Source organism: Fopius arisanus, unplaced genomic scaffold (genome assembly GCF_000806365.1).
Source record: "Fopius arisanus strain USDA-PBARC FA_bdor unplaced genomic scaffold, ASM80636v1 scaffold00040, whole genome shotgun sequence".
Classification (NCBI taxonomy): Eukaryota; Metazoa; Arthropoda; class Insecta; order Hymenoptera; family Braconidae; genus Fopius; species Fopius arisanus.
In genome coordinates this window covers 801650-818843 of record NW_011887779.1, presented here as the reverse complement: position 1 = coordinate 818843, position 17194 = coordinate 801650, and the positions used below count along the sequence as shown (strand labels likewise).

The following is a 17194-nucleotide window of genomic DNA, read 5'->3' as shown; positions in this document are numbered from 1 at the left end:
AAAAATATAATAATCATATTAAACCGTTGGTCAAAAATTCGAAATTCTTTCAATTAATTTTAAATTCCAAGAGGAATTTCTTAACAGTGCGGTGTATTACCACGAATAAAAAACCTCCCCCCCTCCACCCTTCCCCGCCCCCTGATCGATAGTCTGGTGCGTACCTTGATTTATGTTGCGCGCTAATTACGCTCATTTACATGGAGATAGATTAAGCCGCTTGGACCAATTAAAGTCGAGGAGAGGCCACCCTTCTGAATGTTTTTGCCCTGTGACGTTAACCCTCACACCCCCCGTGCATGCGATACATCATGGAGAATAGCCCAGAAAATAGTTTCTCGGACTGAAATAAATCCGGTAATTACCATGGTAATCCCCAGTGGTACGATTTTTTCGTGGATTATTGAAAAATGGTCGATGATTTTTTTTAAATAAAAATTCCACAGCGAAAATCGTGAAAACCATCTCGAATTACCTTCTGTTGCAATAAGACTAGAAACTAGATCCCGGGACAGCTGCTGACCCCTCCAAAAAACCGGAAGCTGTCAGCCATTTTGTTTGCACAGTTGTCGTGGTTGCAGAGATGAAGATTTTGTAATTGTCGATGAGATTGCACCAGTGTGCATTGGGTATTACTCAAAATAATGAATTTTCCGGTGGAAGATTTGAGATTTGCGGAAAATTAATGGCCCACCCCATCAGCCAAACAATCCAACAGATGGCATTTCTCGATTACGATTAATCCGATTACTTACCTCTCCCCAGTAATACTCTCTTTCAAGTGAACGTGCGTTCGTTGGAAAGTCGAAGCCCTGAAATTCGTTATCTCGCCCAGCAGAATGGTGAATCGCCTGTGCGAGTCATTTTGTGTCTTATCACACCCATAAATCTGCATCGAGTGATCTAACAAACTGCCCAGGTACGGAATATCATTTTTTCCCGGGCCATAAAGCAGAACAAAACGGAGTTAAATCGCCATTTGGTTTCTTCAAACCGGATTGTCAGATCGCATCGACATTGTTTTCGTTGGAAAAAAAAAAAGAAAAAAAATGAAGAAAAAGGAGGAGCGAAAAGACAATTGGATGTACATCTGCTCGTTTTCAAGATGGCGTGCTCGTTAATCACCCGGGGAAATGCACCTTCATTAACGAGTATCCCCGAACCCGGGGTACCTCTACCTCGGAGTATATACTTTCTGAAAAGTGGACTATCGCTGAATTTTAACTGCATTCTCAACACTCTCTCGACTTGGACAGATGTTTCAGCTCTTCTGGGGATTCTAAGAGCCTTTACCATGGATAGTGTGTCCCAAACGAGGACCACGTGTGGAGGAAATCCATTTCCTTCTACCACATCTCTCCATGATGAAGAAAAAATGACGGAAATTGGAATTTGTTCGGGCGACGCAGCTGTCATCGACCCAGATTTCATTCCTTTTTTTGCGATCATCGGATGATGCGAGATTATAATAAAAGGATTGCTTTCTATTATCTATAATATTGATCGAATTAATTATCGTGAAAGCATCAGCTGGGAAAGCTGGGTAAAAATTCAGTGGATGCTGCAAGGACCGTTGAAAGGGAAACAATGGACGGGTTTTTCAATTTTTTTTTAAACTGACGGGTGAAAAAATTAATTATCCAAATTCACGCGTGGCCATTCCATCTCGATTAACCACGGGGCGTTGTTGAAGATCCTACGGCACGCAGCTGTCTGTAATTATCATCTTTTTGACCTGGGATCACTCATCAGTTTGGTACCTGAATTTTTTTTCACGTGTACATTTTTCCTCGGTTTTTACCCGCCTTTTGGAACTGATGACGTGTGAGAACCCCAATTTAATTGAATTAAATTTGATAGGGGAGGGAAATGCTCAGATATTTGTGGGAATTTGTCGTGGATATTTTTAATATATTTTTCGGGATATTTATTCTTACGTGAAGAGGAAATTGATTAATTTCTACTTTTGGAATTCATCCAAATGGAAATTCATTAATCAAAGAAAGCATTATATTCTGTATTAATTAATTAATCGAATATTAATGACAAAAACCCAAAAGATTCCCATAAAATAAATCGTAGGATTATTCAATCCAGTCATTAGTGAATCAATTAAAAATTAATTGAGTAATTATGGTAAAATGATTTTCGGAAAATTGCACGTGCGCAATTTTCCTCATAAATTGAAGTATTATCCGCGTAATCCCGATAATTTCTTTCATCATCCCCGTGATAAATCCATTTCGGGTGAGACCGTTACAAGGGGTGTATGTGTGTGTGAGCGTCTCGTTGCAACAATGGCAGATATTTTTATAGCAATTCGCGACGGCAGCTACATCAACACACCGACCGGTTTTCCAAGCGTGCATTTGAACATCTGCCGCTCCGTTTCTCTCCGATGCCGTCTGGGCATTATAGTACATATATACCAAAACATGCATGTACATTTAGCGCGTCCGAGGTCACGAGCATTGCACTCGGAATTTTCACACGTGATTCACTGAAAAAATATTGTTTCACTGTCAAGAGCACTCGCGATAAATAGAAATTAAATGGCGTTCAATTCCCGCGGTTATTTTACGGTACTCAATAGAAATATTCAGATATTCTCGCGGTTATTATTTCCCTAAATATTGGTTACATTAATAATTTTATTTACATTATGATTTGCAATTATTTCTGGAATAATCTCCAGATTTTATGGCAATTGAGTGCGATAAATTTCCAGTGTCTAGTAATTTTTGATGATAATCCGCGAAGAAAATCATTGTAATCCTGTCCAGCTAACGCGAGACTGCTTGACGTACGTGTGACAAGAGCTTATCAATCAATTCGACGATGTGCAATTCTCGCAATGAGATCTGAGTGAATTGCATTAACCTACAGACATACATTACAGCTGTCTATGCATGAGACACGGGAATGTGTGGCGATCGCGTAGGAGTGACGGTGGTCAATCCCCAACTACACGCAACACGCGATCACATACGAAAAACCACATATTTACTCATCCCAAGTGAAAAGGGGCCGCTACCTTTGGAAATTGCGCATAAATCATTGCAATTATAAACAATGAATTAAAACCCAATGGAATTGGGAATTTAAATTCATTGGTGAAATCATTATGTCACTTGGAATTGAATTCGAATTCTCAAATCAAAATGATTTGAAAATGATTTGGAAATGATTTGGAAATTATTTGGAAATGATTTGGAAATGATTTGGAAATGATTTCTGAGACCAGTCAACAGCCGTTATATCAGGAAAAGGATAAAGATTATTATAACATTGAAATATATTGAAACAATGGTAGATGACATGATGAAATAAATATTAATACGAGTTATTTTGGAGTATCCTCCGGATGTGGAGCGTCTTGTGACAACAGTTAGCCGAGGGATGGATTATTTTTCAAATTTCACGGCCAACTTCCGGTGGACAGGCAGAAAAATCGGTGGCTGTGGCAAAGAGAGTTATATCAAGTTGACAACCGTGCGTGATCTCCAAGCAACTGCGTCAAGTATCAACTGTGCATTATTCATCGGCACGACTGCTGTATCCTCACGCATACGCTGTGCAGATCACTCTCAATTCAAATCACCAACGATTGTTGTATTCACGGAAAAAAAAAATCCGATATTACACACGATGAGAGTGCACACGCCAGAGTGAAAGCTGGTAATATATTAATATATGGATATATCTAGGGGATTTATTTGGCGTTCCGTTCTCGTGACATCGCAAGGAACCACTGGATAGGATTTTGATTATATTATAATTAATTGATTTAATTGAAGTGCTAGATACTTGTTTTAAATATTCAATGGAGTGGAGAATTTTTTTTTTCTGCTTGTTCAGGATGAGAGGACAATTATCCAATTTTCTTGTTGACGATTGTTTTAGCTCGTGGAGTTGAACGGTTATTATTCTTTGAATTAGGAAGGATAATAATTTTAATATGATAAATAGGCTTGATGGTTTGAAATGAAAAAATGAGGCTCCAGTCCGGATGGCAATTCAATCAAGTAATGCGGGTGAGAATCGTGGGAAGTTGGACATGAGAGCTTTCTTACTTCTTACCCTTATGTATTCACATTTTTTCAAGATTTCAATACTACCCCTATCCAGCGGTTCCATACCTCCAAGACAAATATTCAATATTAAATAATATCAAAAATTTCGATAAGTCTCGTCATAATTTTTTTTGCGTGATCAAACTTGACACCTTGAGGGAAATATTTCACAAACTCTTTCGATTAAAAATTCAAAGTAGAGTGTGTTCTCCTCCCCTTTTTATTCTGACATCTCAAAGTTCTCCGGAGGCAAGTGAATTTAATTAAAATCTTCAGGATTCCCCGGATGATGCCCAACGGCTCCAGGAATTTTCTCATAAACTGATCACCGTAGCAGGAGTTTTATTTAATAAAGATGAAATTTCGTTATTTGAGTCTTCAATTTCCGTCAGAAGAATGACGGTCCGTCATTTCTGAATCATTCCAATGGAAAACAAACCGAAGAATGAATGAGATAAACAAATACAGTTGCGCTGTTTCACCCGGTGACTCAGAATTCCCCAGTAAATTCAATAATCGACAGAAAATCCCTAACACTTCAGTTCCAAATCTCCAGTTTTCGAGATAAATCGATAATCGATGATAAAACTTAAAATCCATGTGACTCATCTCCCACTCAAGATCAAATTACTCTCCACTTCCCGTAAAATTCATCGAACGGTTTTTTCCAACGTGCGACGGTTGAAACGAATTCTCCGATAAAATGTAATTTAACCATTGCCAGGTGCAATTCACCGAGTAAATAAACGGAAAGAGGCTTCATTACCGGAGTAATTAGATCCCCGAATGGCAAAGTCCTTGTAATATGACAGAGTGGCATCGATAGCGATAAGAATCCCGCGATGCCCTGAAAGTGACATGCCACTGTCACGAAATAAATAATAATAATGACGAACAAGTTGGCAGCTGGATCGAAGCAAGATATTGTCGGGGTGAGCCTGCATAATAATTGGTTAACAGGTTTTATGAACCTGTAACGGTGAACGACGGAAGCCGCACTCAAGCTTGCCGCCATGGTCATCACCAATTTGCTGGACCAGGCTTGAGCCACGACGTTCATACAACGCTTTTTATTCTACATACAAACCGCTGACTCAATGGTACACTCTCGACACAACTAGTTAATTGATTAGTTGGGTATTGTACGTGTGTACGCATGTGCACCAGAATGGCGATGATGTGGATGAAACACGCGCTGGTATACGATAGAAAAAAATAATCCTGGGAACGTTAGACCTAGTGGATCGCTGTGAATCGAGGCAATGAAAATAAAAAGGATGTCAGATTGCCGCGGCGTCGGAAGTTACGGATTAAGTTAGGAAGTGGACTGTTAGGCCGTCGGGTCGATTGGAGTGCGATGGAAAATGCCACCGTGGATTACCAACCAGAGACACTCTCCAAACAACAAAATATTAATCCGATATTTTATTGGTCGATTCTCAAGTGATTTTTTAAGAATCGAGTGGAATCTCTCAATTAAATCCTGCGATCGATCTGATTCTAGGATTCGATGGAATCGATTATTCATTTTAAATTGAATTAAATCAATTGAATTCAACTTCAATTGCGCTGACTAAAAAATTGAAATGAATAGAATGATTCGTTGATGATGAATTGGTATAAATTTGTTTTTTATAAATGTTTTTTCATTTGCGAATTGGAATTTTGGGGAATTTTTGAAGGGTTTGGAGTGATCGCGAAAGTTTTGGTATTTCCGGGAGTTGTCCGTGGTCATCGTCCGATAACACGACATGGTATATATTGGCCAACAGGCGGGTTCTGTCTCCAGGGGGTGTAAATGTCGGTGGGCGGATGAGACGGCAGTCCATCGGCCAATGGGGTGGGTATAACCTTGAACCTAGAGGTTTGTTTGGGTTCATTTCCCCTCCGAGGAAAACACGCGATATACCGACAATAACAATGATTAGGTAAATTTCCTTAGCGGACAGATGACCGCAACTTCGGTATCTGCGTTCTATACCTCAACGAATTTTATTGATGATTAATTAATGCAGGCACTGCTCCTGCGGCAATATGGCCACCATCTGCTACCAATTTTTTTTTTTATTCCATCGCCAATAAACTTCCTCAGCATCCAGACGTCTCGGTGCCTTCACGAAAAACATGGCGAGGCTGAAATCTTGATCAGCGATTATTTATCCCTTTCTTTTGAAGAATCGAATCGATCGGTCGCCAGTTGTTTCATTCCCGAGTAAAAAAAAATTGTAATCGAAATATTTTTTTTTAATTTTTAAAAAATTTCTGGAAAATTTTTCAGAATTTTTTTTTTAAACAAAAAAAATCGGGAATAAAACAATTGTATTTTTGGGAAATGTTTTGAAATATTTTTCAACAATTTGTTTCGGAAATTTTTTTTTCGAATTGTCGAAAAAAAAACGAAATCTGGAAAATTCGGGGAATTGCATGAGAAATGAAAAATTCATGTGCAATCTCATGGGAATTTTTCCTGAGCGCAGTCTGCTTATGAGTCCGGAATTTCGGTGATAATCTTCGGAAAATATTTGCTCAACTTCAGTTGTGATGAGATAGTGAAGATATTTCTCACCAGTTTCTGTTGAAACGCACCACAAGAGAGAATTCATGATCGCGAAAAGAATATCATAATTTCTAACTTTAAACATCTTGAATTTTCAAATAAATTTTCAGTTCAATAAATTTCGGAACAGATTTTATGAGAATTGGAAATATCGGAAATATCCCCCGGAAATTTCCAGAATTCGATTATCATCTTGGAAATTCAGGAAAATTACGGAAATTCCGTGATTCCGGCACTGGAAATTTTGGAATTCCGATGAATTCTCAGTGAAGATTGAAATTTCATGGATTTTCTCGCTAAATCGTATTGAGTGTCACTCTCCCGAAAGTCACCATTAAATGGTCCGTGAAATTTCTCTTTTTTCCGTAAGACATCCACTGGGAAATCGCAAAGAATCCCCCGCAGATTCCGCAGTCTTCCGGGCGAGAGAGCACCCCGATAGGTGCAAGGGCATTGACATTAACAATTACCGAGGGTCAGGTTTGCCCAAGGGTTGAGGGGAAAGCCCCGGAAATTTCCACCGACTCCTGTCAGAGCATTTTCCCTGGAGCCTCTTTTCAATGGAATCTCTACCTGAAATCGTATCGGAGTTGTACAAAAAAAAGGAGAAGAAGACAAGAAGGGAATGGATTCCTGATTTTTTGCCCCAGCTGGTTCTGGAGCCTTTCGAGGAAGTTTGGAGACGACCTTGAGGGCATACGAGACGAAATCGTGCCGACAATGGGTCGGACCATTGGCTCGTGCCGTATTCGGTTCCCCGGGTATTTTTTTCAGATGGGGGAGTATTTCGGCGACTCCGAGGGGTCCCTGAATAAAAAATCAATGAGAATTGGAGGGGATTCTTCGGGTTATGTACCCCTTCGGGTTAATTACCTGTAAGCGTGCCCCATGACACCCTCACGGATGAGGTTCCATTGATGATGACACCTGGCGTCTAGACCATCTTCTCAAGATCCGCTGCACCTCGTCCACCCCTTCCACCAGATCTTCACCAATAAGTATTTTATCTTCTGAAGAAATGATAATCCTGAAAGAATTATTTTAAACAATTGTTTCTTCACATGACCATTTGGTTTTAATTATTCCTTTTTATTTAATCGCTTGTCGATTAGATTAAATTCCATAGGATCTTCTTGACTGTATAAATTTCACGTGAAATTCCCTCGTCAATACCAGGGGGTAGTTATACAAGAGAAAGGATATCCTGACCTAGGTTTTTCGTGATGGGTGGTACAAGGCGTTGAGTATACGACGGGGTGGTTTCTCCTACCCCTATCACAATTGAGATATCAAATGGATGCCGTTGAAACATTGAGCTGCGAAAAAAAAAAGGCAGGAAAATCAGGGAGCCCTGAGCACCCTTTTTCGGGATGGGTATGTGTATCGTTTGCCCTCGGCCCGAAGGAGTCAACGCGAAAAGACGGGGGTGGCCGAGGGTCATGAATGAAATCCCTCCAGGAGGGTTGGCCGAACTCAGGGGTGTCCGACCCTCACACCGTTTTACCAGTATCCACCACTGGGCCACCAGAGTGTTGTACTCCAAAACAATAACACATCCACGCGGACAATCCACGTGGTGAATTCTCTGAATCCGTAGACACCGGTTGCTCCCTAGGCTTGGACCACGTCCGCGTGGAATATCTCTGAATCTTTAAGAGATACAGAAATTTTCATTGATACCTCAATTACAGCCCTCATTTCCCTCTTCAAAAAAGATTATGACAAAAATTTGGCTATCTCTCTTGGTTTCGGGAGTAATCCACGATAATTTGACCACAGAATTTCAACAGGTCGAAGAAAATTTGAATAGATCGACCCATCGATCTGTTAAAATTCTACCGTCCATTTTGTACACAAAAAGATTATATCCAGATTCATCGACTCATCTGCTACTCCAGAAGCAAGTCATCCTCTTCACATAAATAATTTACTCAAGAAAAGGAATGTCAAATATCACCCGGGCCATGTGCACCCCTGGTCCCTCTGTCCCTTCATCTGTTCATCGTCTCCAACTCCAGGATGTTTCGACTGTCATCATGATCGCAGGCAGCCACCCGTGGTGGTCCTCCAAAATAAACCCCTTACAAATTAATAAACAAACTACCTGAGGAAAAAAAATAATCATCATCGATATTCACCGAGATCTACCGCCCCATTCACCTACATTCCAAAAATAACCCAACAGTCACGATCGCGAGATAATTACCGACAGAAATAGGGTGAAACGATTAAAGAAAATGAACAATTAAAAAAAATTCGTGAGTCAATTGAAAAAATCCATTGAAATTTCTTTTAATTTTTCAACAACAAAATGAAAGTTAAATTTAATTTTATCCGTGAATTGCACAGTTGCATGTACCTGAAAATTCAGCGATAATTGGTACATTCGCGGGGTGAAAAAAAAAAGAGAGGAGAAAGCGTCGCATGAACCTCCGGACGAGGGTCTTTACCTTAAACCCATACTGCACAGCAGCGGAGGATAAAAAAAAAATGAGTAGACTTGATGTTAACGGCTTTAATAATTATTTTTACAACGTTTCCGAGTAATACGGCGTTCATCGTGGTCGTCGTTTCGCTTGGGCGCCTCGCAGCTGGCCCTGACAGTGCCTTCTATATATTCGTATATACGAGCCATCTATATATTCGTGTATACGAGTCAGACCTCGAAAATGTAGAGTTTTAAGGGCGTAGCCGGGTACAAAAATGAAGGAAAAAAAAAAAACTAACCAACTCTCACTAGTGCATACGGCCGGGGCAGGATGCACGCCTTTTTCCCGTCAAACTGCCACGAAACCGAGGGTACAACCAATGTTTACGCTGGAAACACTGCATCTACCTCTTCAGGAGTGTTGACGACCAACAGCAGGCATTCGGTACAATTTTTTTGGTTATTTCGCATCTCCACTGGTATCTAAAAAAAAAGCCACGATTCAATCCGCGGTATTGAAATTTTTCTTGAAATTTTGAAAATGACATTTTTATTTATTTTATTTATAACGAACAAGTCAGAGATGTATTGAATGAATTAATTGTTGGTTATTCTCAGGAATAATTTGTGCAATTGTGAAATGACATGCTAAGGGAGTAATTGCCTTTGCTGTCTGAGAATGAAAAATAGTTGGGGATTTAGACCCTCGGGGGAGGGTAAATCCGAAGAATGGAGGAGTGAATGCCAGTGAGATGTCATAAATTTTCGTCCAGTCGAATAATGCGAGTAATTTTGAATTATTATTCCCGATGGATCGAGCGTGGCCGACGGCTGTCGATTCCTGCGGTCGAGAACGAATCGAATTCACTCGAATATTGCGTCATACGAGGGTGGATTTATTTTTCTCATTGCATTATTCCGTTGTTTTTGACGTGTGTCAGTAGTGGAACTTGGACGAAACAACAGAATATTTATGAATTGAACGGAATAATGGAGTTGATACTTTTGTGAATTTTTAATCGAGTTTTTCCTGGGATAGGGGATTGGGCGATTGATTATTTTGAAAATGGCTGGGTTCGTTGACCCGATTTTAAGGCGAAATTAAACAAACCTTATCCTTCCGGCGGGCGGTGGAATATAACAACCTGTTTTCTAACCGTTCCAAGGGGTTCTAACGAAAGCAACGGCTCTTTCGGGGTATCGCGAGTTGGCGTGCGCCAGCCATCTGTCGTTTTGAGAATAAAATTGTTTTATTGGAATCGAAGTCAGCTGAGTTGCATAGGCCAAGCCATCAAGCTTTTGCCATAGGAAATTGGAGGATTAAATAAAAAATTGCGCATGCCTGCTCATGCGTAAAAGCCACATTAAAGTACTAGGACGTAAATGTGAAGTTTGCGCACTACTACGAAATTGGAAATTTATTTCCAAATGCTAGATCGATTCGATGGATCAAGTTGGATCGTAGTCATCATCAAGTTCGACTTGAATCAATCCAAGTCAAGTTTAATAACTTGATTGAATGATCGGTTGACAGGTCGGACCTCACCCAAGTCATTGATATCGACTACTTGATTGCCCGATTAATCAAGACTTCATCCCTCTAGCTACTTCCGGTTTCTCATTATTTTCTCCTTTTGGTGCGCGTTGTTACGTCACTTTTATCTGGAGACAACCGCAAAAATGAAATGAAAACAAAAATGAAAGTTCTGTTTTCACCGAAAAATCTGATTGCAGACACTTCCGGTGACGTTATATACTTTCTGCCTTCTCTCCCCTTGGAATATCGACTTTCGATTGTTAATCTCTGCGTTTCGACTGCACATTGTTGCATTGTGTCACGGGCGCAACATCTGGTCCTCACGAGACGAATTTATTTTCTCCAACTGGAGTGTTCAGAACAGCCCCTGGCATGATCGATCACCAGAGAAAAATGACTCGGGGAAAAATTGGAAATTTTTTTTTTCTCACGTCCTAGTTCCAAGGTCGGACTAGATGACATCAATTTGAGGCAAATGGTCGATACCATGGAACAATAAGTACGGAAAAATAACAGCTGACGGGGTTCCCATTGTATTTCCCCAGAATTTTCCTCAACTGACTGTATTAGAATTACTCGTGAAATATACCATAACAAATGGTCGAATTTTAACGACTCGTTTATTCAATTAATTGATAGTTGAGGAAATTCTTGTAAATGGGGAGAATAAAGTCGTGATAATTTATTCACAGCCCCCGATGTAGTGGAATTAATAAATAATGAGACACTTGAATAAGTCCAGGGCGTACTTGAATAAAGTAGAGCGGCAAATTTGAATGGCGCTGGATTAACAAAAGAATCTGAAAGCCATATTAAAAAAAATTCAAAGACGTTGAATTTTTGTGGATAAAAAAAAAAATATGCTGTACCACTATCACCGGCATCTGTTGGTGTTCACTTCATTTTTAGCCCCTCGAATCACCAAACCGAGTGCTTTCGAAATATTTTAATTAGCTTATCGCCGAATCGTTGACAGCTGCCGGTGGTTTGCGGGCGCGCGAGAGCGCGTGCTTCTAATTGGCTGGTTCATTCGCGGATTCCCAAGGTCCCGCAATTCCAATATGGCCGTAACAACGAACGAACAATCCGAACAAATCAACAAAACTCCAAGAAGAATAAATGATTCAGCTCGGAAATTATATTCCCTAGTGCGCATAAAACCCAGCGGCTAACGCCAAAAGAAGATGAATATCTCCCGGAGCAAAAAAAAAAGAGAAAAAAAAAATAACGAGGAAAACGAGCGCATGTCGAATGCCGATGACGGCGCGAGCCCGGGGTAGAAACTTTCACGTTGAATTAAAGATCCGAACCTCCCGATAGTGTCGTCGGATATACCATCGTGTACACCGATGCAATTTTACAGAAGCACGATTATCTTTTTTCCATTTATTCCGAGTCACGTCACATAACATAAATCATTAGAGAATACAATTGATTAAAAAAAGATGGGGGATGAGAATGACTTTGAATGGAGAAGGATTGCCTTAATTATCAGTTGTCGAACGATTGAGCGAAATAATGCACCAGTGGACACAGCCGAAGGGATAAATTTTTCAAAGGCCTTATTTTTACATCAAAACCCATTTATCTCTCTTGATAACGTGCATTAACCCAGTGACTAAGTCATATTACGAGGGATATAGGGATATGGGGATGTCTATGGATGCTCAAAGCAACTGCGATTTGTTCTTCCGTGCCAGAGGGTTGGGATGTTCGCCCAACAGGGCAAACCTCGTGAGGAGAATTCCTTCAAGGGATTAATTACGCCCTGATTATCGCCCCGGTTCCCTCGTTACTTCGTCTCCCCCGGAATTCTCTCCTTTTTTTTACTAGCGATATTGACATTTGCCTTGCACTTCTGTCCCTCTGGCCCCACTGGGGGTGAGGAATCCCTCCGGCGGGGTTGAGGTAACTCTCGGTGAATTCCGTGTGAAGTGAGATGAGGGTTGCACCAGGAGGGTTACCGTCGTCACAGCTCGGTAAAAAAAATGCGTGGGGCAACCCCTGTCTCTGGAGCGTGGGTTATTTATCCCGCGACACGGATACCTCTGGTAGGTGCCACCGGTGTGCGGTATAAAGGATGAGTGAGAGTATGTGAGAGTGGGTTACCAAGGCGGATTATGTGGGATATGCTCAGGTCTTCACCCGGGGTTGATGAGAGAGATGCGTACAGGGGAATTAGACCGTAATCGGCGACGCGTGCTCCTGAGGGGGAGTTTTTTTTTTTTATTATTTTTTCAGGGGGTGGCAAGTGTTTGTTTGGATTGGACTGCGACTTGAGGTGGACCGGTTCACACTGGGGAATCCTTTCCGGGATTTTTTATGTCTTGAAAGAATTTTTTCCTTCGGAAAATCTCGCGAATAAAAATCAAAATCGGAAAATGGAAATCTGAATTGATGATTCATGATTGCTAGGGAATATTTATTTTATTTTATTTCAATTTTTTTAGTTTCACTTACGAATTATTGAAATTGTACAGAAGATATGAATTCTTTTATGATGGCCTTGATCATAAATTGATTTATGATTATTGAATTCGCTTTTTGTATTCGAACAACTGGAGCCTATCCTTTGGGCTCTTGATTAAGTTAGAGGGGGATCGGACAAAAAAATTTTTTGGGAAGTATAATGCGGGAACTTCACTTCTCATTCAGGCATCTCTCGTCGCGGTTCAGTGAATTTCGTTTGGAGCGTAATTTAATTTTGTGCGTGTCGGGCGCGCAAAAAAATCAATTTCACCCGGTGAAATTGTGCGCAGCCGCTGAAAAGTTTTCTGATGCGAGTAAAAGGTGGCTCTCAGGACCATCGTCGAAACGAGCAGTTCCTTCTTTACCCGCGGATCGTATTATTTTTATTGAAAATTTTTTTTTCATCTCCCGTTGGTAACGCAGAGTTCTCGTACCGCCGGGGGTATTCATTTTTCCATTAACTATTTTATCAACAATTATTCAAGAAGATTATTTTTTAGGTGTGGATATGAAAGTTGTACTGAAACTTAAATTCAAGTTCATTCCACTTGAGTTGGGACTTTTAAATAAAAAATAAAATTGAAATTTCGAGAATTTCCAAGTCCGGACTTTTGGAAATTTCTCAATATAAAACTCTGAGGTATCGAATAAAAATTCGGGAGTTAAAACCTAGATTTCCCAAGTGGAACCTTTCAATTAAAAATAAAAAGTGCGCAATTTTTTAAAATAATATGAACATCTAATTTCTGTTCCAGCATTTATACCACCTCCAAACGGGAGAAGGTGCATTCCGAGAGCGAGGGAGAGGCCGAGGAAAGGGTACAACAAGGGTAAGTCCACTAAAATATCCCTCGAGCCCCTAGAAATCCCGTAAGCACCCGATACAAGTGTTTCATTGAATGGCCATTTACCCTCGAACGGCCCGACAAAAAATTCCACCCCATCGACAGGCACACGAAACACGAGAGAATAGTCGCAGCGGGGTAGGTAGGGGGTGGGAGGGTGTAGCCCGGAAGTGGCGTGAGTTCGAAAGGGGTGGTTTCAGAGTTGAGAGGCACTTGAACGCCCGACGATGTTTACGATCATCCCTTTTTGCACATTTCTCGTGTTTATCCCCTCGCGGCTACAGAAACCCCTCACCCTCCTCGGAGAAGGGATCCATGTACTCTTCAGCTTGCATCCGCATTTTTTTTTTCCGTAAAAACGAAAAAAAAAAAAAGAAAAAATCCACTCTCAACTGCGGAAGCAATTTCCCTGCAGAAACGCTTTAACTAAAAATAGTAGGAAAATTCGATAGAGACGTTCGTATCGTTTGAAAATATTCCATTTTTTTTTCACATTTTCCTCTCATTTTCCTCTCATTTTCGTGGAAAAATTGACGATAAAATTGATAGGGGAGTCTTGACGATGGCTGTACAGAGGAGTTTGAGAACTGATATTAAACAAGGCGCTATTGATCGATGCGTGGTGCGCCTGACTGTTCGGCACCCGCCATGTTTAAAATTTTCTCCCTCAGGTTCACCCCCCGTGCCACCCCATCCCCTCATCCCAGCCTCCCCGGATGGTACGATGGTACGACGGAACGACTAGATATTCAAGTGGTGCATTTTTCCCGAAAGACGGGGGTAAAAAAGAAATTGACGGCCCCCATAATAATCTCACCTGGGGTAGAAAAAAAAAAAATGGGGATGAAGTCCTCAGCGTTTTTTTTTACCCTCTCTTCAGGTTTTTTTTTTTCTCTTTGTTTTATGGGGATGGCGCCTGTCTGGCTAGTATTCATTTCTTTTTTTTTCTCTCTTCTATCGAATGCTACGTGTTCTTGGTGCCTTCTGATTTCACTGTCGTACGTGGAATTGTGCACCCGGAGACATGGAGGGTCGACCTTGTGGCGTGGGGTCCCGCGAGGGGAACCTCTTCACCATCTCGTTGGCGCCAACTATTTATATATCCCTTCGAGTTAAAGTCCACCGTGTCTTCACCTGTCTTAACCTCCGGCCCTTTTTCCATGCCCTTTTCATATTGAGTCACATGTATGTGGTACATGAGCGAAACATATATCAATGCAAAAACAATTTATCAATTATATTTTACATACCTATTTTTTTTTAATTAATCCATTTAAGACGATATAAAAAACGATGATTCATCTATTTCAACGAATTTGTCATTAAATTTTGGAAGTCTTAAAAAAAATCATAAATAATTACTTGGAAAGTTCAATTTATTATTCTCTTTGACAACACGGTAGAAAAAAAAAAGTTTCTCAATATCAAAAATAAATGTAATGTCAGAAAAAAATTCTTACAACTCCCCCTTTCACTCGCGCAACAACCTCTCTAAAATTTATAACAAAAACATTAATTTTTCCATTCATTTTTCCAATTTTTCATTCATTAAAAAATTGAAGCAATAAAATCTCTACATTTTAGATATTCCTCCTTTGCAAATAAAAAAAAAAACGAAAAATCTCTGAAAGTACGGAAAATTCTGCATAATTATCCATCCCACCATTATCAGCTTTAATGAACAATTTTTTTTTCCCCCTAAAATCTCACAACAGTGAGCCGAAAAAATTCTAATGAGTGGATTCACCGACGCGTACTCTCATTACCCCGTGTACGATTTATTATGCTAAATACATGTGACTCACATCCCCCAACGGTTCACCCCCGGTTGTTACAATGTAACCCGACAAGTTATGCGATTCTCTATCGTTTTATCGAACAATACAAGTGATATACATTTACGGTACGATATCCCCTGCACGTGTCCATTCTCGTTCACGTGCGCTATTCCGTTTCATGTTCAATTCACTCGATAAAGCCCTCGATACCATCACAATGCTCAATCATCATCTTTTTCTCTCTACATCACCAGAGAACTCTTTCCAATTCATTTTTCTTCCATTCCATTTCGTCCCGGGTTTTAATCAACGGGATAATCGCTCACACCGACAAAAAAATTTATCACAATGAGAAATTGTTGAATTACAAAAAAAAAATAGAGGCTTGAAATAATTATAATTATCAAATAAATCGTATCTCTCCTTTTTCGTTGTTTATTTTTTAATTACGATTATTGAAAGACGCGAATTTGTGCAGCCAGTCGTAATAGAATTATTGAATTTTTATCTGGGTGGGGGGTGCGAGGGGTGGAAATCAATTTATCATCTTCAAGAGTTGAATTAAATTAAAGTACACGGAAAGTACTTGCGTAAAGAATTGAGTGGAGGGGGTAGGGGTGAGAGTGCAATGTGTAATTTCATTTTGGACCGACTGGCTAGGCCGAAAGTGCCACAAATACTGGAAGCTCTTGGGTGGGTGGGAAAGAGGGTGGAGATGAAGGGGAGGGTAAATTTTATGTGTTCGTAAATCGCGCGTGCAGCACTTGTGTACTTGTGCTCGTTTTGCGTCTGGCTTTAGCAAATACCGAGGATATACAGCTGGTCCAACTGGCTGTATGAATTCTCACTGGCTCACTAATGAATGTCAAAGCTCACTTGTTTTATGAGACATTAATGCTCTTGTATTTTTGGTTTACTTATTGTTACACCGGGAGAATATAAGGCGGTGTGAGAACTTTGTGATTGAAAATTATGGGGAATACTCGATTTATGGAGAGAAGATTTTTTTCAGAAAGGGCAGTATAGTCAATAAAGCTTGTGCGAAAATTTGTCCTGATGATGTCATAAATAATATCATGACAGGGTATTTGACAGTAGATTTTTTATAACCCAAAATGACGCGTTGGTTTTCGTTTTAAAAAATCATTTTAATGCCAATTTCACGGTTAATTTTTTTTCACCCCGCGGAGAGGGATGAGGGGGTGGCGTGTTGGAAATATTTTTTATCCTCTGAATTGCTGTTCCTTTTTCAAAGGGATGACTGAGTGGGGGAGTAGCTATAGGAGAGACACACGAGTGTAAACCAGAGGGTTGACACGTAAAAGAGGAACGGGTGTGATGTAGTGGCGAATGTCAGCCCTCTTCGCCTTTGGTACAACAGTTCAAACAAAACTCCCCCGGGTCCTCGCCTCCTGCAACTTGTTGCCTATATTTATTATAACTGCTCTTATCACTCGGAAAAAATTCGACGAGCACCTACACAATTGCCAGAGAAATATCACCCGGT

General features: G+C 40.3%; 1 protein-coding gene across 1 annotated transcript in view; it reads left to right on the top strand.

Annotated features, from left to right (window-relative positions):
* The window catches only part of Tet (Ten-Eleven Translocation (TET) family protein), a 50094-nt gene that overhangs the window by 12012 nt on the left and 20888 nt on the right, over positions 1-17194 (top strand). Inside the window, exon 2 of the mRNA XM_011305035.1 lies at positions 13820-13894. Coding sequence (XP_011303337.1) covers positions 13820-13894 — 75 coding nt within the window. The remainder of the gene's footprint in view (positions 1-13819; positions 13895-17194) is intronic.